This window comes from Emydura macquarii, unplaced genomic scaffold (genome assembly GCF_026122565.2).
Source record: "Emydura macquarii macquarii isolate MOO-44397 ecotype Brisbane River unplaced genomic scaffold, CSIRO-AGI_Emac_v2 contig_1363, whole genome shotgun sequence".
Lineage (NCBI taxonomy): Eukaryota > Metazoa > Chordata > Testudines > Chelidae > Emydura > Emydura macquarii.
In genome coordinates this window covers 22893892-22921681 of record NW_027131500.1, presented here as the reverse complement: position 1 = coordinate 22921681, position 27790 = coordinate 22893892, and the positions used below count along the sequence as shown (strand labels likewise).

The following is a 27790-nucleotide window of genomic DNA, read 5'->3' as shown; positions in this document are numbered from 1 at the left end:
TATTTCACTTCAACCAGAAGTGAGGAATCAGATTGCGGAGGTTTCAAATGTGTCAAGTCTTTAAAGCCCTCCTCACTTTAGGAGACATTTCTCTATATGTATAAACCACAACATTCCTACAATTACCATTCAAAAACAACAGGTTTGCCACAGGCCCTCGTGCTTAGTTTTTAAATTTAGTCAATTAAAGATGGATGCAAGTTCATAAACACAAAAACTTACTTTTCTAAGTTCCTAATGTATCATTTCCATTTTGTAATTCCTGCTCACCTTCACCTCAATATTTCATCAACATGTACAAAGCATTAAAACAACAATTAAGAAATAATATCCAGTATTTGGCACATGAGAGTAATGGCAATAAGCTCCATTATTAAAAACAAATACTTACCAGAGTAGAAGCTCGTATACATGCTAAAGCAGTACTACCACATCTAATGACAACATAACATTCTGTATTTAAATATTAAATATGAAACATGCAGGTTGTTTTTTATTAAAACCAGAATAAAAAAAGCTAGGAGAAACTGACTAATAAATCTAATAGACATTGAAATGCACCCAAAAAGAAACAGTATGCAGCTTTAGAAATTAAAAAGGAAATATCAAGCCTAAATTGTGCATACTGTAATAAAAATCAGTCATATTTAGACATTGTTTCTGTAGTATGAAAAACATTATTTCAGTTCGCTCACCTTGACACATTTTCTGGAATGTATTCTAAAACTGGAAACCCATCATTTCTTCTGGATGATAAGTCAGTATGTGATTTCCATGTATCAACTAGTGTACTGACTGGAGGAAATGAAGTCACATGCTGAAAAGTTTGCTCTCTAGCAACAGGTCGTGATAAAGATATTGTGCCTTGAGCTCCAATCCTGTAGTGAAACGATTGTCCACCTGAATTCACACCAACAACGGCAGAGGATGGCATATTGTTCTCTTGATAATAGCTGCCATCATCAGGCTCCTGTTTAATACCCAAAGGTAGGCCTGGATTTGGAAACCCACTACCTTCACAATTGCCATCAAATGATGAAACAGGTGGTCCTAAAATCCCAGAAAGAGAGTAATAGTCTTTGTCATCCATAAAAGAAAAATATGAACCATCCATAAATGGAAATGGATTTACTGCTTGATTCCCTTTAAAAGAGGCACCAGAACAAGAATGTTTAGCTGATTCCTGTTTTACTGGTACTGAAAATGGGGAATCAGAGTTGATTTTACTGTTTTCTCCAATACATGAGTTACTGAATGCTCCATCTGGGTCAGGTTTTATAAACTGAACAAGATTCATCTGACCAGCTACACAATTGTTTGAGATGGCATTCTCCATTTCCTCCATTTTAGGAAATGTGATTTCTTGAGCACCTTTGTCTTTTGTTTCTGGACTAGGAATAGTATCTTGGCCTGTGCTAGGTCCAGCAGATGTGCCAGAAGCAGGGAACCCTAGGGCATTGTTTACTGGGCTACAGATAGAAGATCCCACAGTGCTAACAGCTGGACTAGAAAGACTGGACCTATTATTTGTATTGGAAGGGCTGGCAATAGAGCACCTTGAGTTCATATTTGCAGGACTGGACACAGAGGATCTCATAGTGATATTATTAGGACTTGAGACTGGAGATTTCACACTGCAGTGACTAGGAGGGCTTGAAATTGGTGATTTCATGCTACTTATAGGACTAGAAAGAGGAGATCCCACATTACTAACATGTGCAGGACTGTGCAACCTAGAGCCCCGATTTTCAATGTTAGGTGAGCATGACAAAGGAGTTCCCTGGCTGATTGGGCTGTGCACTGGAAAATTTACAAAATTAGTAGAAGTAGTTGAAGATACACAGTTAATTCCAGCAGGGCTACAAACTGAAGAAGTCATGTTCTGAGGACTACAGCCCGAAGGACTTTTCTCATGACAAATTATAGGGCTTTTGACAATAGTGCGCATGACACCACCATTCATGGAACTTCCAGAGTCTGATATCAAAGATCTCAAGGGCCTATTCGCATTGTTTAAAGGAGAGGCACAATGGCCATTTTCCTTGTAGAACTTTACCAGTTGCTCAACATTTTGATAAGTTTTTCCAGGACTTCCGCTCCCTTGCTGATCGTAGGAATAATCAGCATCTCGTATGGAATCCATGTATAAACCCATAGATTCAGCTACAGTTGCCGAAAGTTCCTTTGAGTCCGACTCACTCTTGATGTCAGAGTTTAAAATACCAGGTTGATTATTATCTTGCTGCAGGCTAGGGAGTAGTTCAGGTTTTTCTTTGCTATTTCCTTGAGCATTGCTGTTTGGAAAAGCACCAGAAACACAGCTTACATTTACAATCTCCATATAGTTACTCTCATCAGTCCGCTCTCCAGCGCCTAAAGAAGAATACTCCACAGACTGAGAAACTTGACCCCACCGTTTCTCCATGTCTAAACCTTCTGTGTAACTGTAGTATCCTTTTGTCTCCATAACTAGAAAAAAAATACAAAAAAAGTACAATAAATAAATGATAGACTTTTTATGATTTCATATATTACAATTCATCAAAGAGATGTTAATACTAAATGTAAGCCTACATACCATGTTACAAGTATTTCTCTATATAATCTAATATCATAAATGCTGTTTCTAAAATAGCAATAATGATTAAGGCCTAGAGTTTGTTTAGCCCTAACATAGCCACGCAGGCAAATAGGAGGGTGTACAGATGACCTCCTGCCTATGCAACCACATTAGGGGGCTATTAAACCTTACCTCAAGGTGCTTGGGGGAGCACAAATGTGGCTGATGCTTCCTCCAGAGAACAAATGAGTAAAGAGTGGGCAGAGAGAGACAGGCAGTAAATGGGCCCATGATTCTATACACTCCTCTACGCCAGCCAGCCAAGGTAGAAAATGAGCTGTACCCTGAAAAAGGCTGTAGGCAAAATACTTCTCACCTAGCACAGCTGCTTACTCACTGTTGTGCATAAAATGTACAATCTAATCCTACATTATTTTGAAAAATCTAGCAAATAAGAAAAAGGCTTTATTGAATTAGATATTAGTTCAATGACCACTTCAGTGATTTTAAAAATTATGTACAAAATGAAGTGTCAATGCTTACGAGCCTTACAGTATACACAAATCTTTTTTCGTTTGACCAATATATTGAGTGTTCAGTATTCAAATTTAATGTCTAATTTATTTATAAAGTAACCTTTCTCCCAATTTTTAAAAAAGTTTGTAATCAACCTAAACAAAGAATTTGAAAGCAGAACTTATGCTTTTTGCTTAAAAATATAGTTCTGATCCTGAATTTCTTTTTTCAACCAAAAGCATTTTTGCAGACACAGGAAGGAGTACTGCATCACCACTGATTCCTATCCATAACTTGCTCCTCCATTAAGGCCAGCCTCGTGATGTCCCAGCATACGATGTCCCACCATCTAGTCAGTGATCAGCCTCTAGGCTGGACTGATCTTGGTGATGTTTGCATTATTTTCTTTGGCATCTTATATGCTTGTGTTCTGCAGTGTCCCCACCATCGTAATCTTTTCAATTACAACCATTCCCATACCCCGATTTCACATCCTACTCGTCTTCTAATTTCTTTATTTGTCTTAAAATCATTCCACTTTACACATGCCACCTTTTGAAGAACTCATCTCTACTGCCTCCAGCCTTCAGGTGTCTATTTAATTAAATCAGCTGCTTCCAGAACAGAGAGTAATACTGTTTGGAAGGAAGCATTATAGAAAGTAGCAAAATCATATGACGATACAGATAAGATCATTACAATTATAAAAACTATGTATGAGGACTCTTGCAGTGCCATAAGAATCAGTGGAAAAGCAAGCAACTGGTTCAAGTCAAAGTTTGGTGTAAGAGAAGGAAGGGAGCATGGAATCACCATCTCTTTTCATCATGTTCTTAAATGGGATATTAAGAATGGCAGACAAGTTGAAGTGCATGACATTGGGTGATCTTGAGTTAAGCTCCTTAGCTTATGCAGATGACATCGTACAACTGGAACGCATATTTGAATTAATGGTTATACTCTTTGCTGCCTAGGAGAATTGATGTAGTCGATTTGGACTTATGATAAATGCCAAGACGACTACATGAATCTTGGAAAAGGGACAATATATAAAGTGTTGAAATGCAGCCGCAGTGAAGTCACAGAACAGGTAGAAACTTATGTGTACCGAGGAAGGTTGATCAGTGCTGACAGTTCCATCAAGGCTGTGGTTTAAAGGAGACATCTGTGCCTTACCACAAGTGCTGCACAAAAATTGATGAAATTATGGACTGATAAAAACGACAGATAAAAAATGAGGATACTTATGTAGAGACAAATATGGATTTAGAGTGAATTTCCATCCTCTGCAGAGGCCCAGCAGAAGACTTGTGCACCATTTATGTCCCATTTAAGCCATAGAATTTTAGTGGTGCATAAACACCACTGCACAGGGGTAAATTTCATCTTTAGTGCCTAAACATTAGGTATACAAGTTTGAAAAGTTTAACAAATCAAAGCCTGCACCAGTCTAAGTGGTAAATTCCCTGATCCAGCAGCTATAGTAAGAGGTTCATTCTTTGGAAAATACATTTTGGGAAGGGTAAAAAGCCTGGAAAGATATATATATATATATATATATATATATATATATATATATATATATATATATATATATATATATGCCTGATGCAAGCTAGACCTAAAATTATAAATAAAAACAGGAATTCAGTGACAAATAGGTTCCTTGGTGGTGCTGATTATTGCCACCAATAAGCGTTGCAGAGGATACTAATGCTAAGAAGTTTATTTAGGGTTGCTGATGAGATAACTATTTGCTTAAAAAAAAAAAAAAAAAAAAACTTAAGAACACATTGACTTTCATGTATGCACATTATTTTTCAATCTTATGTGCTGTACAGACATTTATTTTTACAAATCTCTACAAAGTGAGTTAGACTCCAGACTAAAACAACTGCTGACAGTAGAGGGAGGGGAGGAAGGGACTATATTTATGTATTAGAAATTATACTTATGTATTTGCCATTTTATAAAGATAGTTATATTATGAACATACTTGTTCCCCAACCCCCCGCCCCGCCCCCCCAAATGTTCTTGAACATTAACATTTGTGACCTAAGCATTTCACCTCCAAACAGATCAACAAATGCAGTCTTTTTACTGTCGAGTCTCCAGATAATCAGGGATAACACCTGTTTCTCAGCAACAGTCAAATAAAAAGAAAATTACATGGTACCTGGAATTCCTGTACTGGGAAGGTCGTCTGATTCCAGACATAAGAAAACAAAACTGGATTTAGATCTGATTTAATTCTAATATCTAAATCTGTGACTAACTTGGAAATAGAATTGTCTATTTCTTATTTTTTGCTGTTATTGGAATTTGCTTTGACTATCATTCATCTGTGTTCCACTTTGATGACCTAGGTGCAGTACTACTCAGGAGATCCAGGTTTCAACCTCAGACCTGAGTGTCCCAGGTCAGTGGAGAACCTTTTACAAATGAAGGCAGACTGCATTTAAGATTTGCAGCTGTCAGTCTGAGAAGGACTGGACTAAGCAAAGGTAAGGACATGGGACCATGTTCTTTGGTCAATCACTCCCAGGCAATCCCAGTTACTACAACAGTATTGCACAGTGTAACTAAGGGCAGAATATGGTTCACATTCTCCTTCTTTTGCAGAATTCCCATTAATACTAAAGGGTATTCCACATGCAAAACAAGTATAGTATATGTCCCTTGAAGAGGGGGGAAAAATGGTGAATACATTTATTTCTCCATTGAGCTAAAGATATGGAGCCTTACATAGAATTGTGTGTGTGCATGCATTGGGGGGGGGGGGGGGGGGGGGGGGGGGCATGTGTGGGGGGGTGGAATGTCTTTGTTGCTTAATTGTTTTAAAATCTCTATCATTTTTCTATTTTTTATTACCAAGTTATTTAATTTTTTATTTAAAAAGTAATTTAAATTGGTGTTTTCAAAATATTTTAATTTGCCTATTTGTATTCAGGATTAAAAATGAACTTTTGCTCTGAAAAACAGAACTATGTCATATTAATACAGATTAGTCTCTCATCTGACTCTTATTTGCCTTGCCATGTGTGTTAATTATCAAAGATATTTTTGCTTAATGTAGAGTTTCCTCCCTTAATACCCATCACCTCCTCTCACATATCCTACAGTGATAGAATGATGAATTCATGACTTCTTGGTTATTTTCAAGACAACATTCTGTGATGGCATAACTCAGAATAGGATCCCAGAGCTAGAGAAAGCTCTTATTACACAGATATGACTAAATGGAGTATGGAAAATTGTAAGTATCTTGCTTTATGTTTTAATGTTCTCTTTCTCTCATGTTCCCCCCACACTAAAAATAAGTCTCTATGTTTAATTTTCCCATAAAAACATATTCTGTACTGGATTATAAAATATAGGCACCGTTAGCTATATTTGAGAGACATACAATTCTAATTCAGGGTGTGAAATGATAAGCCTACAAAACACCAATGGATTTGTACAGTACCTCTGAATAAAAGACCAATAATTGAATATAAGGAAGGCTATAGTCCTCTTTGATTAACCTTACAAAACCAAATGATGCCAGAGAAAAGAAAGAAAACATTGAGGATGTTTGTAATTGAAACCAAATAACCACAAAATGTAGCTAACCAAACTGCTTTTCTTACTGTATATATGAAACCACTTATTAACAGCTCATACATGTATTCTATTGAATATGCAATCACTCAGTTTGACTTTCACCTAGATTTAAGACAACTGCTCTTATACTGGAAGTTGTTGAAACTTACTGACTTATTCCTAACAGCAAACAATTACAAATCTGGGCTGTGGATTTGCTTTTTAAAATGCAACAAACAAACAAAAAAACTTTCAGAGGCTGGAGAAAAATCTCCCTTGGCGTGGGAAACATGGGTACGAGAGGCACTTGTAAATGTCCAGAGGCATGCTGAACACAAAGAGCCTAAACTAAAACCATAAATAATAAAAACATGCAGCATCTCCTGCTCCACACGAACACCTGAAGAGCCATCTCCCCTTGCAAAAGCAAAGCAACGCGCAAAGCCCTCCCTCCTTTGCAAAGTGGATACAATGACACTGAGCTACAAGAACTGCCAACAAAGCTTCCCCCGACACCTGCGCTGTCTGTCTACCTGTTGCTCCAGTCCGCATTTCCATTAAAGTGTAACCCACCTAAATCCAACATCCAGGCCAGAAAACGCGGAGGGTTTCACATTAGAAGAAGAACTAAGTATCCGCCAGCAGGTGGATCCGCTGTCTTCCCGCTTCACCTGGAGTTCGCTTTGTCGCCCAATGACACCGAGCAGGACAGAGGACGGGGGGGAGGGAAAGGTGCCAAGTCCTTTTAAAAACATGTCACGTGCTCCAATAAAGTTCAAGTTCATGTCCCGCCCTGCGCTCGCCTCACTGGCGGAGGGGAAGAGAGGAGACGCGCTATTGGGCTCAGGCGGGTTTCTCATTGGACGAGCGCTGTTGTCAGTCAGCGGGCGGGCGACATGACTGATACAAAGTTGCTGCGACACAGGCTGGAAAATGTATCTCGCCTTAAAGCCACAGGAGCCGCTTAAGCGAGCGCAGAGCCACCTCTCGCCGTGCCGCTCGCAGCCCTGCCAAACATCCCTCTAGCGTCCGCTCCCCCAGCCGGAGTGGAGACAGGACAGCGGCCAGCTGGTATCCACAGGAGGCGTTCACACACACACAGCCACACACACACACACACCAAAACCAACCCTCGTTACAAACTACCGAGCGGGATTCGTCAGGTTTCCCTGAAACGCGGCAAGAGGGAAACACTTTCCAAAGTGCCTTTCAGTGGAGCCAGAGCGAGGGAGGCTCCCTCCCGATCCAGCCGTGTCAGGGCTCGGATGGAGAGCGAGCCTGCCCTCCACGGCGGCTGCGTCCTGTCCATTTCACGCCCGGCCCCTGCTAGCACCGAAGGCAGGCTCGGGAGCGGGGCGGGGGTGGGTCGGGGCGGGTCCTCTGTTCTCCTCTCTTTATTTTGCAGCCCTGTTAACAGGTAGAACAAGAACCGAGGGTCTATAAAAAGGGAGCCTGGGCACCCGCCCACCGCAGTCTCCTGGAGACAAAGTTAACTCCACCTGCGCCAAGGTGAGCGGAGCAGCTACGCTGGCCAGGGGGCAAATTTGGAAGGACGTAGCCTTTTCCTGTCTGTGCCTCTGATCCTCGCCTCGTCCCCGGGCAGCAAGAATCTCACCTTTCCCTTTCAATGTCTGTGTTTAAACAATGCAGAAATCGGCAGGTTAACAATGCAGCAATGATTTAAAGCGGAGAAATTCACTAAGGTTCAAGGACTCGCCCTTCGCTCGCCTCTGGGTTTATTTTAGTTTTTGTAAATACAGCGCACAGATTTTTCTTATCTCCTTTTCAAGTCAGGCTAATGATAAGCGGGGGCAATCAAACAGTTTTAAAACTCGAGGCGCTGGCTGGAGCCCGGAGCATTTAATTTCACGCTCCTTGTTTGCTTGCTTCCAAAGTTTATAAATATTTTTTTAAAAGAAAAGAACACTATTTAAACTTTAAAATGATACATGGCTCAGTAATTCTATACAAACATCCTTTAACCCTTGGCTTCAAATCTTCAATAGGGACAGAGGCTCCTAACAAGAAATCAATGAAAATGTGTGTTCCCCCTGCCTTCTCCAGATTGACACCAGCAGTAACGCTGTAGTGATCTCCTCTTTCTCGCCAGCTAAAACCTGACACAGACAGACACCTCCCCCGCCCCCCCCCCCCAGCACACACTCCCTTCTTGATCTCATTTCTCTCCATTTAATTCCCAGACAAGAATAAACTCCTTGTCGCCCCGAGTAAATCCCATAAAATTAGAGGTATCCTGGGGGAAAAGGGGGAACCTGCAGAAGAATCGTGCAATAAATCGGTTTAAGAATAGATATAAATATATGTAAATATTCCATGGAACAGATTGTTTAGAAAGAATAGAACATATTGTTTATCAAATGGGCGCAATAAGGTATTTACCTTTAGGATTATTTTTTTCTTAAAAAAAAGTCACCTGCCTTCCATGTTTTAATATTCTGCCAGAAATTGATCTGCACTTCGAGACCCAGCAGTAGACATGGGCCGAGAAATGAGCCAGCCTCCCAGACCCAGCAAAGCTGCACAGAGAGGACACCGTGGCTAATGAGTTTTTTTTTTTTTTTTAAACAATGGACATTTTTTCTTTCACTAAGTTTTAACTGATTTTTAATAGGATCAAAATTGACCTGGCCATACAGTTTTTCTATTGCAAAGCTCTGTAGACAGTTATTAGTGTCACCTCTCTCGTTCCCCCCTCTCAACACACTGCCCTCCAAACTAAGATATCCGGCCCTTGCTTTTTTGCTCTATTGCTTTCCCCATAAAGAAACGCTCTCTACCCGCCCTTTCCCCTAGGACTCCGTGCAAAGTGATTTGACTGCACTCACCTTTTCTAGGACATGGTGGGGCGGCTGGAGGAAGCAAGACCCCCAGCTACTGCCAGCAAGCCATCCAACAAGCAGAAATAGCAAGAATTAGGAGGAAATGATGATGAAGAGGCGACTGAAAATGCTCGAGGTGGTTTTGGTTATATCCTGGAAGAAGGGGCTGTATGTAACAAGCTCACACACACAAGCCCCGCCGGCGGCAGCAGTTCCTCCGTGACTCCAGCCCCACTGGGGGCCGCCTGCAGCTCTGTAACAGGCAAGTCCACCCAGATCAGCGCCTCTCTGCTCCTGGTGACAGCTCCCACTCACCACACAGGGTTGGGGTGGGGGTGGGGGTGGGTGTCACACCCTCATCCGCTGCTGGGGGGGGGGGGAGACGGAGCCAGCAGCCTGGAAAGAGAAAGAGCCACCCTGAAAAAAAACTTGTCGTTCCAGGTAAAACTCCCAGCGACGCCACCAAGGAAGAGGGAGGCGAGAGTGACAGGGGGGTAAACTTTTTCCTCCCTTTTATTTTGCCAAGCCCTCGCTCTGCGCTTCCCCCTCCTCCTTCACCTTCCTTCTCCTCCTGGCGCTGCTCCGCACTCCCTCTTTGGCTTCCCCGTGTTTTTCTCACGCACAGGAGGCTGCTGCAGCTGGCTCTGGTTCCTGGTTTGTGGAGCTACTGGAAGAGAGGGAGGAAGGAAGGAGAGAGGGAGGCAGGCCAGAGTGGCGGTGGGGGGAGGAGTATAGCTCCCTCCCTTTTCCCCAGGCGGAGCGTGTCTCTCGGCTCTGACAGCAGCAGTCTGAAGCGCCGGCTGGAGCCCTCCCCCGCCTTCCCCGCAGCGGCGGCGGCGGCGGCGGCAGGAGGGGGAGCGAGCGCCGCAAGGACTCGGAGTCGCTCTGGCTGGTGGCCGCGCGTTCGCCCAGACACCTAGAGGGGCGGGGGGGAGGCGAGAGCGGAGCAGGGCCCGGCGAGCGGGCAGGGCCGCGCCGCAGCCATGCGCGGGGAGGGAAGCGCTGCTGCTGCTGCCGCTGCCCGAGAATGGAGGGCAGGGCAGGCTCCCGCCGCCGGGCTCTGTGCGGTGTCCGCCCCGGCTGGAAGGGCAATCCCGGCTCGGGCTGGACCTGCCCGGGGCGCCCCCGCTCTGCCCTGCTGACAGCTCCAGCGCGTGAGCGGAATTCGGTCCCGCCGAAGTCTGAAAGTTAGCCCCGGGCTGACGCTGGGCCAACTCGACACACAGCCAGGCCGGCTTTCCCCCAGGAGGTGCGGGCGGCTAGCTCCAGGTCTGGGAGCCAACCAAGCTTCGCCCTCCCTCCGCTGGGGAACGTCAGCGTCCTCCAAGAAGGCTTCCCTACCCTTCCAGCCCCGTCCTTTGCACAGATCGCCTTGAAACCGGGCATCAGCGTTGAAAGCTTGTTACAGTTCCCCCCCCCCATATCTCCCTCGGTCATAGTTACAACAGAGTTGGCCTTTAGGGTCCTGAAAACCCATAGCTCTCGGCCCTTGATTTTTGGGGGAAGACCCCACATCTTTTCACAGGTGTAGAGGGCAGGTCCAGCCAAATTAACACCAGGGCTGCTAAAACCAGCACCAACTGCCTGCACCTGAACCACTGATGCTGAACATCCAACGGTTGGCTGCAAGAGGAAGCTCAATAGTGTGAGATCCTGCATGATCTAAGCAAAGGACTGAGAGCACAAAGGACTAATCCCAGCTCTGACAGACTCTGTGACATTCATCTTACTCAGATGTCCCCCATCTAGAGGGAAGGTCTCTCCTTTTAGACTCAGTTACCTATAGGACACACAAGTTTGCAGCCTTCACTTTTACTGCTGCAAGTTATTTACATCAGTCTTGGAGAATTATGTAACTGAGAGTACAGAGAGTTATTTACACTAAACAAATGAACCTCACAGCTTAAGTTTCCTGCATTTCACATTTGGACTTTAGCTAGTTGAGAGAGGTGTTAGCCTCTCCTAAGTCACATGGGCCAAAAGTTTTCAAGTTTGGTTCCCTAAAGTTGGGCATCTAAATCCTGAGATACTGAGCACCAGCAGCTACCATGAACTTCAACTGGAGCTCTGGAAGGATCAACATACCTACAAAATCAGGCCACTTATGTAGGTGCCTAAATTTGGATTTGATGCTTAACTTTATATACACCAGTCTTAACTTTTGTGCCTCATTTTTCACATCTGTGAAATGGGGATACTAATACCCATTGTACTTTGTACAATGGTTGTGACAAGTAGTTAATATCCGTAAAGTGTTACCTTTCACCTTTGTGACCCGCTCACATCTTTCGACCACAGAACAATCTTTTTGTTTATTTAGACAGTGAACAGTAAAACTAACGAGAATGACAGATTTTAGTATTTCACTCACAAGGAATATTAGAAGTTTAATTTTGTTCAAGACATTAAATATGTTCTAATTTTTTTTTCTTAATGAAAATAAAGGCTGAAGAGTTGGCTGCCCTTTAAGGCCCTGACTCAGCAAGGTGCTTAAGCATGTGCCCATGTACGTTTGTTTTGCAGTTCAGGGCTGTTATTCTGCAAAGACATGCATGAGTAATTTTCCTGATGTCAGTTGACCCACAACACTACTCCTAAAAGTAAAGATATGCATGTGCATAAGCCTGTGTAGGCATTGGGCCCCTCTTTTTTATTCAGTGATTGTCTACTCTGTCCAAGAAACCATCTAAAGTTTATGAATAACTATTGATAAATGATCAATAGAGAGGCATACCACACTTGTAAGGCAGACTTTGGGATGACAATTCAATAGCACAATTTCATAATTAGTTTTTTTTTTAATATATTGAAAACAAACCATAGTTTGCTATTTTCACACTAACGGTCTATATTCAGCCATAATGTATTTGAATATAGGAGGAACCTACTGTCTTTTAACAAAAATTAGGAACATTCTATCCTTTTTCCCTTGTGTCATAAGTCTGGTTTGGAATACAAATTAGTTATTAGTTTAAACAAAGCTACAAAGTATGGGCTAGAATTTGCATTTCATAGGCAGGTAAAACATGTATTTAATCACTTAAGTAACCCCACAAACCACAATAATGTGATAGTATCAATCGTGTAGTACACAATCACATTGTACATTAATGATTCCCTTCTTTCACATAAATATATTATTCTATAAAAGTTATTTTTGTTGGCAATTAAATTTTGTTTTCCCATAATAAAGATGGGAAAGAAGTTCCCTGAAGTTGTGTGTGGGAGGGTTGCTGGCATCAGGATTTCATGATTGTTGCACCCTGTATTTTTTTTTTTAAATCATGGAAAAAATACCTATTAGAAGATTTATCTTGTGAATCAATGTTGCGTGTCTGTTTCCATTGTACTGTATATAGTGATGGCTGTTGAAAGAATAAAGCACTCCTGTGGGATAGGTGCAGGATGCTCACAAGTTTTTAACAAATTCAACAGAAACTCCATTTGTTTTCTGTTTGTGGCTCACAGGAGCATTTCTCTTGCCAGTGGTAGGAACTATATGTATTTTAGCAGCATTTTAACAGCTGTCACTAACAATTAAGATAACATATTGAACAAGAAAATAGAATTATATTTTTAATTTAAAAAGCCAAAGTAGAGTATCCAGAAATAAAATGCAACTTGGAATTTTTATCCAGTCAAAGGAAACACTTGTGGCCTATAAGTAGTATGATGAAATAATAAATGAAGTGGAATTAGTAAAATTTTTAAAAAGTGTAATTTTAAAATGTGCATATAAATATGTAACAGATGTTCAAAATTCTGTGATTCGCTCCCACAGCTATGCAGCAATAAACAAATGCACAGAGCATCTTGTCATAATTTTCCAAATAGGTCAAGAGCACCAATGTGGACATCTTAGATGAGAAATTCTCTTCCCCTCATTAGATTTTATAAGAGGTTAACACAGAAATAATATTTCAATGTCAGAAATATGACATTGAAAGCAGCAGACAAACAAGAGTAAGCCACTGTGTGGCAGTTGTCATCTTTGTTCCTAAAGATAGAGGTAAATTTGCTATGGCTAATGTATTGCCAAACAAAACACCAAAGCTCTGCAAGTGTCACATTTCTCCTCCACTTATGCTATCTAAATTGAGAGAGTTTGTGTTGGGGCTACAGGAATAATGGTGCAGTCTAGATTCAGCCTACTGTACTATCTTTTTTTGGAGGTCCTATGCCCTATTTTGAGAACTGAATCAAAGCAGATGAAGTTTTGAGTTGGTTCCAGCTAAGGCAGCTGGGCATTTCCCATTTCACTGTCTTGCTGAAAGGAAAACAATCTCATACTCAAAAATATTATTCCTTTAACTGTATTTATTCACTGTAGATCCAGTTTCTATTGCCATTAGGCTCATGAGTTTTGAGGTTTGTAATTGCCTGATAGTTACCTTTTAGGAGAGTATTACTAATTTTTAAAAAAGAGGTTGGGCTTGATAGAGTGTCCTTTCCCTCTCAAATGGGTACAGTCCTTCAGGGAGAGTAAAATATAATCTTCTCTAACCCTCCAGTTAATTTTATTAAAATCTAAGTTCTTGATGTGTGATCAACATTTTTAAAGTCTTTCTGAGCAATAAAAAAAACATGTAACACTTTCTGTATGTTATGTTTATTTTCTACTAGATATTAATATTTAGTCTATTTTGAACAATTTCATACTAATTATAAATATACTTGAATGTTTTAGCTGAACAGGACATATTCCCTTTTAACCTAGTTTTTTAAAAAAATTTTAAATGCTCTTTAATGGCTAAACCCATAGATGTGGTTCAACCACATCTAAGTATAGCACAATTCCATTGCTAATGCATATTGATATTAGCAACCACTTTCTTGTGTGGAGGACCAGGACATGTATTTTGAAAATACATGTTTCCAGCATATTTCAAATAATGGTTTTTACTGATAGTTTAGTTCAAAATGAGAACTTTCTGCAAGGAGCTACATACTTAAAATATAAAGTCTTGTTGGCAATTGTATGGTAGATGTAGCACAAGTAATAACACATGTAGAACTTTGTATTTTTTGTGGATTTAATATTGCCATATCAAGTCATATACCTTATTTTCAGCTTCCAGTTTGTTTACTACACGCACTAAATTGCATGAAAGTGTAAGTTATAAATACCCGAACTTTAAAAAAAAATAATACAGTGGAACACTGACTTAGTTCAGTATTACTTTCCAAACAAGCAGTTGCAGGTAATTGAATCTTAATATTTATCTACTGGCATATTTACAGTATCAAATGTAACTAACTAGAATCTGATTAAAATGTTTTAGTAACTGCAGTAGTACTGCACTTACACCAAAAACCCAGGCAGTGTTTAACAGTAAAAATAAAAGCAAAACACACCTTCCAGCACATAATATATCAAATGCAAGTTAGAGGAAATTTAATATTTTTTATGCTAGTAAATTTAGTTGCAGTTCACAGCCGTAGAGGAAGTACTCATTTGAGAAACAGATAAATACCCAAATTATTATGACGACAAGGTCACAAGTCAAAGTTGAGGCTGCTGAAATCCAGGGAAAATTCTCTGTACAGTGGCATACTATGTGTACAATCTTACATTCCTTATAATGTGAGGAATTCATATCCAATCATTTATCATTCAGCATTCCAAAATGATATATGCTAAGATGCTATATAAATAGCAAAGCAATTGTAAGAAACTACATTATCACAGTAATTTTGAGGCTTGGAGATCTTTTCCAAGAATTAAGAATTTAGTTTTTGGAAGAGAGAAAGTTAATATAAGACTTCACTGGAGTGCAGTATTCTACAGAGATGCTTGATGAAATGAACACACTTTGTAGTTAAGGAAAAGTGATTAATGGGAGGTGAGCATGCCCTATGTTAAATTAAAGGAGAGAGTCCCATTGACTTCAGGGGATTCTGGATTGGTCTCCAAGCATTTTAAATATGTATTTCCTGTGTAGGTTGTGCCAAGCAAGAGGAGCTTATGCAATGTGCCAACTTCCACAAAATAACTTGGGGGCTGGGCCACATGTTTCTACCTTCAGATTCATCCTGCATAGATTAGGAGGTTTGGCCATTTAAATCTCTCTTCCCTAGCTGAGGGATTATGAAAGAGATGGGTGCTACTTCACACAGGTTCAATGAAAAAAGAAGCATTTTTGTCTCACTGTTCTGCCACCTACCATCACAACCCTGGCTGAAATGAAAAGCGTATCAAGTTCGAATGATATACTTAGCAGTTGTTCATTAGTTATTCAGTCTATATCAGATATGAAACCACTGTGAAGACAATATATATTATCTTGACACACACACACACATATTATATATATATTAACCAGCATAAGGGTCCAAGCCAACGTTACGAATTCAGAAAATTGTGTTGAATTTGGACACTCACTAGAGGTAATGTGTTCCAATGCTTTCTCTATTTTGCCCTCTTGCACCTTCCCACACAAAGTGGGTGTTTTGCTACAAAATAGAAACTGACAGATTGGGGAGAATATGCCAATTTATGAACTCCATTTTGGATCTGTGAATGACTTGTTACATTTCAACCTACATGTTGAATGTAATCTTGAGTGTGGTTTTGAGCATTCATTTGGTATTAGATACCTACTGGAGAAACTGTGTCTTGGAAGTCGTGCCAGAGCAATCAAAGGTCATCAACATCACATGATTCTATATTAGTTAAACAATGGGCTTGCTACCAGCAGTTATTGAATGTGCAGGACTTTCTGCATAGAAGCCTGTGGGTGGGGTGGGAGCTTGGGAAATGCCCATTGGAAGCACGGGGACAAGAAAGTTTTCAGAAATACGCTAACATAAGGGATCCATTTCATTTCCAGAAACAGACAACTAGTCTGGAGAGAGGGGAGGTAGGAGGAACATTGCATCCCTTAAGGATGTGCCCAAACCCAGGGATGTGATATTGGACTAAGGGGAATTGCATTCAGGAGTTTGTGCTTTTTCAAGAGTATAGACAAGAGAATTAACCATGTAAGAATTTTTGCTGTTTGTTATTCCTTGCTTTACTGATACATTGTCCCCAAAGGGGGTATCTAAAAAGCCAGGGCTCCCATAGCCAGGTGGACTCTTGCGGGGGAAGAATATGTCTAAATAAGTGGGTAGCTTAGGAAGGCAGAGGCCAGGGTCTAGGCACCAAAACTGTGGTGGTCTCACTGCCCAAGATGTGAGAGATATGGGGTCTGCACCTGGGAGTGTGCTTGAGACCCAGAATTAGGAACCATGACCAGGAGGGTGACCTGATAGCAAGGGTGAAAAATCAGGACAGGACGTGGAGGGTAATAGGTGCCTATATAAGAAAAAGTCCCAAACATCAGGACTGTCCCTATAAAAATCAGGACATCTGGTCACCCTTATGACCAGTCACTTCCTGGAGCCAGGGGGTCTGTGATCCAGACATTTTAGAAAAACATGGGCTAAATAAAGTGACTGGATGCAATCACAGCACAGTTGGAGTCCATGCAGAGACATAGACTGGACAAGGACATGAAGGAAGCCACCTCTAGTATCTGTTGTGAACCCACAAGACATGTATCATTATCAGCAGCAGATAGCATCTGCCTCAAAGGAAATCTAGGATGGTTTGATAAGTGATAGAGGAGTAGTCAAATTTGTGTGTGACTAGAAGGGAAGAAATCAGGGACATGCCAGGAAGGGGAGAGATTGCCAGATGCAGTAAAGTTGGAGTCTTGTCACTAGCGTAAGGATTAATAATATATGCAGTGGTGTTCTAAGAATCGCAACACTGCATAACCATGCTAGTGCGGTTATTAATTCCTCAAGCATGGTGAGAAGTACACAGCTGGTTTCATCATGAAAAGAAATCTGCATGAAAGTTAAGGTGAAAAAGAGGGCTAGAGTAGAATAGAATGGTTCTGCATCCTAAAACTATAGTGTCATTCCCAATAAAATCTCCACTAAGGTGAGCTACCATGTCACACAGCAGGCCCTGAAGACCTTAGATATACAGTGCATGCAACCCCTACACTTATCACCCAGACCAGTTATTGCCAGCTGCTCATCCTCATGCCTGTGTCTGCTCATCAGTATTAAAATTTTTGAACATGATGGGAGGAGAATGATAGAAATGGGATTATGGGCACTAGGTCCTACAAGTAGCTATGCTTTTAGTGGCTCAAGGTGTATACAGATGAGCTGGGTAGCCCAGTTGCTAGCAGTAAACAGTCTGTTACAGACACTTTGACATGAGCATGATCTTGTACTTAAGTGGATTTGATTGTTGTATGGGGAAGCTCATGCTTCACTCAGTTTATTATTCAAGTATATTTTCATTTTTTTTACTCTATGGATTAGTCACAACTATTCCAGGGTCAAGCTGCATTACTTAGCTGTGCTTAGTCAGATAGTCACATCCGGCCAGATCTTCACAGGCATTTTGTTCACAGGCACTATGGCTCTCGTGTCTTCTGTTCCCTGATAGAATGAGCATACAAGCATATTTTTTGGAATAAATGTGTACATGCACACGAAGTCTGGCTTCTGCACATACCATATTTGCATATTCAACTTCGATATCTCCTTTCATGACCAATTTTGACAATAACCCCTGGAGTGACCTGAATCTTATGGAAAGCAAACACAAAAGGGGAAATTAACATGGCCAGTTGAAGTCCATTTAACAATTCAGATACATTTACATGGAATATTTGATTTATTCAGCATTTTCTGCTCAGCCGTAATTGGAAGTTAGCAACTATGCACCAAATATAGAAATATTGCCATATCATTTATCAGCAGGAGCAACATAAGGCAACATGCTGAAGGCTATTTTCCAAAGTAACATGGTTATCCACCTCTATCTCTTCCATGAGAAGCGGGTAATGCCAAACCATTAGATCTGACACTTCTACTGAAGAGGCTATTGAAGCAGGTTCTCAGGAAGGGAATGGAATATGAACATGCTGAGTCCAACACTTCTAAATCATTTGTCTAGAGCAGAGGCTCTCAACCAGAGGTACGCATACTCCTGGGGATACACGGAGTTCTGCCAAGGGGTACATCAACTCATCTAGATATTTGCCTAGTTTTACAACAAGCTACATAAAAAGCACTAGCAAAGTCAGCAAATAAAATTTCATACAAACAATGTCTTGTTTATACTGCTCTATATACACTATACACTGAAATGTAAGTACAATATTTACATTCCAGTTTATTTATTTTATAATTATATGGTAATCTGAAAAATCTAAAGGATGCTCAAAAATTGCATTTCAAGGATGTGTGAAAGCGAGACCTCAAAGAAGTGGACATGGATATGGATAACCGGAAAATCACAGTCAGCACTGCAACCTTTGGAAACAAGAGCTCAATAAAGGTATCCAAAAAGCTATGAGAAGTAGTCATCTAGTTTAGCACAGGGGAAAAGATGTCATAAAAGGCAGAGTCCGAGGAGTCAAAACACCACCCTAAAATGTGACAAATGCGGCAGAGATTGTCACTCTCGCATGGTCACGGCTACCATAAAACGAACTGAGCAAAATTTTTTTTAACCTTTGGGGTGCATATCCTGTTCTCTCGAGACTCAAGGATGCCTACTACTACATGGTAAAAATGAGAAAGTAAGCAATTTTTTAGTAATAGTGTGTTGTGACACTTTTGTCTTTTTAAGTCTGATTATGTTAGAAAGTAATTATGTGAGATGAAACTTGGTTGGTACACAAGACATATCAGACTCCTGAAAGCAGTACAGTACAGTACAGTAGTCTGGACAGGGCCCAAGCATAATTTTTTGGGCGGAGTACAAATTTATAACACAGGCCCCCGTCCCACACACATACCACAGTCCCTCATCCCATACGTACAATCTCATGAGCCATGAAAAATGTTTTCCTCATGGTAATGGGGGTTGCAGCCTGGGCCAGGCCCCCCAGGGCCTTTGGGCCCCAGTAAAGTGTAACCTTCAACAGAAGAATAAGAACAGTACTGTATAACCAAGAAGAGTTTCTATATAAAATAGAAGGCATATGGGAAACAAGGAAAACTAAAAGAGATATAAAAAGGAAATTGTTACTTTAGAGGCATAAGGATTTCTTAACTGGAATGTCAATATAAAGCCCAGTCTGAGACAAAAAGAGGTCAGTATTTGTTTAAAAAAATTATCTACTGCACACTGCCAATGAGAGTTTGACAATGAAATGAGTAGTGGTTAGTTTCTTTGGGTAAGAACACAAAAAAATGAAAGCCAAAGAGTAAATTATAGTGGGCATCTGCTACAGATTACTAGAACATGGAGGGAAGAGATTCCTGGCCCAGCTTCCCAGATACTTGAAGCTTCAAGATACCATGTTTGTGGCAGATAATTATAGTTAAGGTTGGTAGGACAAGGAATTACCAGGATTCCTGATATATGCAGAGAACAAGTATGAACCAAAATCAGAATAGTCATTCTGCATTTACTTCTTACTGATAAAGATCAGAATACGAGAGAAGCATGGTACAGTACCATGGCTACAAACCACTTTAACACTGTAAGGAATAGACTCAATTACATTTCAAAAAAGCTGATTTTGAAAACGTAATAATTCTAGCTAACGAGGTGCAACAGGAAGAACTATTAGAATCCATCAGTGTGAAAGAACACCTGCTAGCTTTCTAAAAGCTAAAGTAATTAAACTACACTTCCTGTGGAAAAAATTCAGGAAACAAAAAGTGGCTGTGGCTTCATGGAGGGACAACTCATATTGAGGTGGTGAGCTGGAGGGGGACCCTCTACTGGAAATGGAAGAGCACAGTGGCAACCAAAGAAGAGCATGGAGAGTCCATCATGGTTAGCAGGGAATAGATCCCTGGCATCAGAAGAAAAACATGTTCGGCTAACCCAGTAAGATAAAAAAAAACAGTTTTACAAGCAGTAGATAATAGCGTCATAAATAGGTGAGGCGGAGTTTGAAATCAATTATACCAACCTTTAGAAGAGACTCAACTCCTTTTTAAAGTCTGTCTTTGGCAAGAAAAGTGAAGTGGAGAAGTTGGGACAATTAGGAAATAAAACCCTTCTAGGAAAGTTAGAGAAAAATAGCTGTTAACAATTCTCTCACTCCCAGAACAAAACAGCAGTTCTGCCCTAACACACTGTTGATCTTGGTGCAGCTGTAACAGGCCAGAGCCATCCTCACAGACACTCTCTGTGCTGGCTCTAGAGCCCTTGGCCACCTTGTTCCTAGGTAACAGAGCCCCCCATTAGGCCAGGGAATCTTGAATTGGTGGCTCCTTTGGGGATATCCCTTAATGGAGGAGTCTCATCTAAGTGGGAGAAGAGCACAGCTTGATCTGTTCCATAGGTCGGGTAGTTTAGCTATAACTACACAATCCACTGAAATTGCAGTTGTGTAGCATTATCCTTGGTTGCCATTCCAGATATAGTGTGCATAAAACATATAATTGTAGTCCAAATGTGTTGTCCCTTTCCTATGATGATTAATTGCATTTTAGCAATTTATCATTTCATAAATAAGCAGGCAAATTGGACAGATTGCATTTAAATTGGGGGCATTTTATTTCAAGCAACCACTAACGTGGATAGGGCTAACTGATTAGAAACTGGGTGAAGGCATATTTTAAATGGAAGTTCAGTGTTCCTTGAATTAAAAAAAAAATCAAGTACAACTCCCCACATCTCCTTGTAGTTGTCTATCTTGAAGCTGAAACTTGTGATCCAGCATAATTATGATACAGGCTTGATTATTCAAAGACTCTGAGCAAGGGTTTAAAAATTCAATAGTGTTAAAGTAATATAAATTACAGCTGCAGTCACTCAGCAGGAAAAGATAATTTTTACTGAGTTTGGGTTTTATTCTGTTGCTCATCATGCTATATCTTTTGGTGAATACAATAATTAATATTTTATGAACATTTTGAGCAATCAACATTTCACCTTAAAAAAAAGACACTACACATTTGTTTTTCTTGATATACAGTTGCATTCACAAGCCACTGTGCTGGATATTGGGAAAGAATTAAGTACCTTCAAGAGGAAAACTGAACATTCATTCTTTTGAAGTTAGAGGTCATTTGCAGATTGTGTTGAAGACAAGTAAGAAATTTAAAAGTCAGAGACTCTCTGCTTCAGGTGAGTAAAGGAAGGTAGAGGTTGCTTGGAATATGTGGGATGACACTTTTATTTTAGGGGGGATCCATGTTAGATTAAGAAAGCAGAAAGATGGTTTCAGTGAATCCAGGAAAGCAGATTATGAGTGGGACAGCATGGGAGCCTCAAATAGTGTAGGGGGGATTATAGCTGTTGGAAATTAAAATAGATTGACAGCTGAGACCCTCATAAAAATAAGACTATACTTACTCTTTGGACTACACAGATTACTTAAATATTTAGTAGTCTTTTAGTCAGGTTGTACAATATTAGGGATGGAGATGTCTTGACTTTTTTGGGGGGTAACATTACTAAATGGTACCCAATATGACTAAATCCTCCTCCAGTGGGAGGAAAGAATCAAATTAAAACAATTCTTGCAGTAGACACTTGGGAAAACTGATTTTTGTGCAAATGCTTTGATTGCAGTTTGATCGAAGTCCTCAGAGTAATGGAAAATAAAAGATTAAATTGGAGAAGGAAAGGATGCTGAAGAAGTGAATGAAACTGCATTTTTCAGATTTGCCACTAGATCTAGTATCTATCATAGATCATAGACTGGACCTCTAGAGAGAAAAATAGTAGTGTTGAATCTGGACTACCAAGTTTGTTTCCCCCTTTTTGAACATGCAGAGTTTTGAAGTTTCAAACTATACCCTTTGCTGGATTGACCAGAGAATTTTTGTGGGAATCTTCTATTGACAGCTTTGAGTCTAGAAACTGTTGCAGCTAAACTGTTAGTTTATCAAGATAATTACTAAGGACAGTTCAACAGTTGGAGTGAAAGCGTTTACTAGTTTGAGAGCTGCTAGAAACATTCAGAGTTAAAAACCAAACAAACCATGATTTACAGATTGCCACATAGATATGGAGAATCTTGGTGAGCTTTGTTTTTGGTGGACTAAAGGGTAAGGCTGACCATATGCTCTGAAATAGTATATCATATAGGATTGACTATGGCCACCATCAAGATCTCATCAACAGGAATGGCAGAAGTTATGGATTTTCTGATGATTACTCCAGCTCCAAGCAAGCAGTATCACATATCTAAAAGAACAGGCAATCAATGGGGGCATTTTCTAAGGCAGGTACCTTAAAGAAAGGCATGAAAAATAAGGTAGCTGTAATTAAGTCAGATCACAAGATCTGCTTTTGCAGCTGCATTTTTGTACTAGCATTGGGACTGTGAACTAACCACAACATGTAAAGCTAAGCCAAGTGCCCATCCTTCTCTATAAGAGACAGCTGTAGGTCCTTCCACTCCCTTTGGTTCATTGTCAGCACATGATCTGTAATTCAGCTTGAGAGATATTCCAACATACTGGTGAGTCAGGTACTGAAGTCAGTCTTGTGTCCATGCCCAGCTGTACTCTTTGGATCAGAGTAAAGAACCACTTTTTAAAGGCAGAAATTCACCTTTCCTTTAGAAGTACTTCTAAGTCAGGTTACATTTAAGCAACAGCTCCAAGTGACAGATGAGCAGTTATTCATGAAAAACAATAATTGGTTTCTGGCTAGGCACAACCATTGGTTTTAATGGATTCACTTCAGAGTTATTTAGGAAAGTATTAAATCTAGCGCTAAATAAAATGACATACTCAGGCATTTTTTCAATGTTATCAAGGTCAAGTTAGGTAGCTAGTATGGAATTTTTTGGTTAAAGATGGACCTGACCCATATCCAAACCTCTAAGTTTTGGGGTGTTTTCAAAATCCAGTCTCAGGGCCAAGTTCTCTGACTAATGCATCTATCATCATTTGCAATACTACAAATCTGAATACACTGCAAGTTATGGGTGGAGTTTGAAAATAACCTGAACTCAGATCTGAATTTTGCCACTTGGGCCCACTGCTAGCACTGCAGAGTGTATGCAGAAGATCCCTTCCCATAACCTTTTATATGTTTCATATTGTATTTGTAGTAAGGTCATATTTCCTAATAAAAGGACCTGGGCCAGGTTTTTTTTTTTAAGCTGTTAATTTCAGGGATAAGTGATGGTTATGCTTTTTATTAGATGGCGAGTCCTCACTACTTTAGCACGATAAGCAGGAAAGAGTTAGAATGTAAGAGGAAACTAGAGACTACTTCTCCAAGCATGGAGGATTACTTAGACTATAACGTGTGGGCAGCACTAGATTGTCTCATGAAAACCCATACAAGAAAAGATATTTGAGTAAGGAGATAGTGTAGAAGAGTGACTCACCAGCTAGCATACCCCCTTGTTGGGTGGACATGGCACAGTAGGCACCTCTTCCAGCACCCTCTGAGAGGCACTCCAGCAGTCTGTTTCTTTTCATTTCAGTTCTCCAGCCAGGTCATATTCAGTCTCAGACCTTCTTGGGTAGGAAAAACTCCCACAGAACAGTAGTCCAATGATCTGATGCCAGATCTTCAATGATTTTTACACCAAGGGATTTTCATATCACCTTTCTCAATGTCCACTAGGTGAAACCAGGCCCTCCCTCAACTCTGGCCCCCAGTAGTAAGCAACTAAGGTCTACTCCCTCAGATTCCTTACAGGAGGACTACCTACCTTGCTCTGCCTCTAGGCCCTTTATCTCAGCTCTTTCTTGGGCTCACTCTTCCACAGATTTTTCACACCTTCCCCACCTCGACATAGTTCTTTCTGGCACTTGTACCAAGCAATACCTCCCAGGGCTTTTTCACTAGAAAGTTCTCTCTTGTCTGCCTCCCCCAAAGACTCACTCGCTCTCTCTCTCTCTCTCTCTCTCACTCTCACACACACACCAACCTGAGGCTTCCTCCTGTCATTTTGTCAAGACTCACCACAGACATTCACTATACCTCTGTCATGTCCTAGGATCTCACCTACCTCTTTACTATTTCTCTTCTCAGGAGCTGATCCCGATACTTACTATTACCCTAAACTTCCAGCCTCTTTTCTGCTTCACTGAATTTCTTCCTTATTAGTCACCCCTGCTCCTCTCAGATGGGACTCATCCTTATTCAGACATCTAACTTCTCCTCAGATGGCCTAATTCTAAATTGGGCCTGCCATACACACGGGGTACAACCAGGTGCACTAATGGTTTTTGGCTTCATTTAACTTTTTCTCTGCCAGTGTGGGGTATACGCCCCATCACAGATGTGAAAGCTTATTTTAGTAAACACAAGAAAAATCACCTGTCACCTGTGAAATCATAGTAATGTGTAGTATGTTTATCTTTTGTAGGCTATGTTTATCATGAAACTGTTTAACTGTATTGTGTTTTCTCTACATGATTGAAGCCATGTACTATGAGGAGTGAATACTATCACGATTCTTGTGAGAAGAGCAATTACAATTGTAATATTCTCTCTTTTTCTAGGAACTACAAAGTAAACCCTAATAAACAGTCTCAAAATAACAAACATACCAGGATATGAAAATCACATATTTATGTAAAAATTAAGGGAAAGTGTGATTTAATATTTCAGACTTTGGGTGCATGAGCAACATCCCAGAATCAATCATCTATAAAAAACTATTTCATTATTTCAGTACTGCACAGGATGTAATATCAAGGACAGGCAAGCTGAAAATGTTTCCATGACAAAGATTTTTCAAGTATCTGTCTTAATTTTTCATATATACATGTTGATTTTTGTTTCATTTTTAGGATGACTTAGCTGCTCAAGTACTTAATGCCCTGAGCCCTCATTACAAAACACTATTAAAGGAGAGGCTTCAGATATGCCAGTGACTCCTACATAGAAGCATGAGATAAAAGCCAACAGCATTCAGACTATAAATGCCTACTGCAAATCTCTGAAAATACCTTGAAAAACTAAAGCATGAAAGAAATGTCTGATTCCTAGTATAACTTGTTGCACAACATTCATTCCCCAAGTGGTAATAGAACCCAGGTCTGTTGATCTGAGTTGCCTGAGTAGAGTGTTCGTGGAAACTCTGAGAAATAAAGGAGGTTTATTAAAATACGGCTTTGTATTTGTGCTTTTACAAATATATGTACACACACCCAGAAGGTGATTTTATAAATGCTATTTTTCTATGCACTCAGTTGTTTCTCTTGAACACATGCAGGTTGGGCAAAATGTCCAAACTAGTGCAGGGTGAATAGCTGAATTTTTGGTTCATTGGAAGTTCTGAAAAATTGAAAAACAAATTGATTGAACCAAACCTAAAAATTCCAAAATATTTTGGCAAATCAGAAAATCCAACAAAAAGATGATTTTGGGTCAAACAAAATGTTTCATTTCTGGGCACTTTTAAAAAGAAAACCAAAAGAAATGAAGGGTTAGATTCACAAAACAGCTGGAAGAAACAGGGTAAACTTGAGTCTCCTGTCTCCCAAAGGTGTGTCCTAACCAGGTTACAGAATCATTTTCATGTTCATCTTTCTGGACCAATGACTACTCAAGTATTTTATATAGAGAACAGCTTCAACAGGAGAGAGGTTCACCTCCAGAATATCTCATATCTCATCACTCTTCTGTAAAATAGGAAACCCAAATTCAGATTCTTTCTCCACAGACAAGAGGATTTATCCAGGCACAGCATCCCAGATGAGCACCCAAATCACTGGGCTAAAGCTTGCAAGGGAGACAGTACCAGAATCATCACCATTTCCTCGTTCCCACACCATTTTGTGAATGGAGTCTAAGTCCTGAAAAAAAAGTGGGGTTTTTTTTTTTTGGCCAACACTGTTTGGTGAATTTTCATGCATTTTCTGGTGAATAAACTATGCTTCCAAAATTTTTTGCTGAGTTCTAGTCAGAATCTGTTTTTAAATGTATGCATCTGAGTACTGGGTTGTGCCAATCAGATGCTCTAAAACTTCTTACATTTGCTTTGGCAGTTCTTTTGGTTGCCATTACTTCAGCATATGTAGGGCAGGAACATATGGTACATTATCATTTGCAATACATGCTATACTTCGATGAATTTTCTCCCAAAATATGTGTATATAGGAACATGACCAGTGACAATAAAATTCTGCAAATCTGTACCGATCCAAGCAGGAATGAGGCTTTTTTAGTGTGTAATGACTAGGTCTGATTTTGATGTGAATTAGAGATGAGGGGTTACTAACACAACAGACAGATTATGGGAATTAGTAGATGATTCTATCACAGAGGAATTTCGGGCAGAGGAATTTTAATTGTCCTTAGAGTTAAGCTGATGAAGAAGTAACATAGTTACCTTTGTGCTCATGAAGATAAATTACAGAGTAATAAACCTGAATAATATTCATTTTCATTTGAAATTATTACAATTAATAAATCCACGAGGTATAGATGGAAGAAATGGTACTAGCTTTACAACTCATAGAACATTATAATAAAGAATCCTCTAAAGAGGACAAAATGGAGTGTTTATTATACCTTCTTAACTTTAAATACATTTAAAAGAATTGCCATTTCCTTCTGTTGTCTCATTTACAAGCACCAAGTTAGGTGGTAATTGTAAGATAATTCAGCAACACTCTAAAATAATGATTCAGCTAATTAAGGCTGAATTACAGAGGCAGTCCAACACAGCTACTCATAACATCCACATTAGCACCAACTGAGTGCATCATGATTAATGTTATTACAGCAAACACCAAAGGAACCGAACATGATTAGACCATTTCTTGAAAGTGTTTACTGAAATTTGTTTATAAAGCTGTGACCTTTATTCTATTCTGTTCTCCTCAGGTTCACTAGTGGGGGGAATAGGGCATAGTAAACCTCTTACCCCATGCAGCAGCAGTGCAAGATTCTTAAGAGAATGCTGGAGAGTAGATACTGATAACATGCTGGCTGGTGAATCATGACCCCAAAGTGTCGTGGTCTATTGGCTAGAAGGGATGGCAGGCCTCAGCTGATAACACTGACAACCTGCAGCACTTCCCCCAAGTGGGGAAGCTTCTTGCTCTGAACCAGCAGTGAAGTTCTTGTAACCAACACAAGGCTCAGTACCATTTCCTCCATCATACTTCAACCAATAAAGGCAGGATTTCACCATTGGTCTTTGGAGTTTCATAGAAATTATGGATGATAGTTTTGTATTCATCCCTCTACTAGCCTATTGGCTTTTTTGTGTAAGAAGATAAATGGGCTATGCAAAGGTATTGAAAGTAGATTTGGCTTTTTTAAAACAGAATAAAAAGTTATTAATAAATATGGTACAGAGTTATTCTTTTCAATTACACACAGGAAACTAGACAT

The 27790-nt window shown here is 40.1% G+C and overlaps 1 protein-coding gene across 8 annotated transcripts in view; it reads right to left on the bottom strand.

Annotated features, from left to right (window-relative positions):
* Positions 1 to 23951, bottom strand: part of NR3C2 (nuclear receptor subfamily 3 group C member 2) — a 285508-nt gene extending 261557 nt beyond the window's left edge. For 5 of the 8 annotated variants that reach the window (XM_067551920.1, XM_067551921.1, XM_067551926.1 and 2 more), the window contains exons 1-2: positions 23820 to 23951; positions 696 to 2469 (exon numbers count right to left, since the gene is read on the bottom strand). In XM_067551920.1, coding sequence (XP_067408021.1) covers positions 696 to 2469; positions 23820 to 23913 — 1868 coding nt within the window. In that variant the 5' untranslated portion in view covers positions 23914 to 23951. Of the gene's footprint in view, positions 1 to 695; positions 2470 to 7231; positions 7617 to 9504; positions 10163 to 10839; positions 10949 to 23819 lie in introns of those variants that run through there. The other 3 variants (XM_067551925.1, XM_067551924.1, XM_067551923.1) reach the window with 3 other exon arrangements.
* Between the last annotated feature and the right edge of the window lie 3839 nt (positions 23952 to 27790).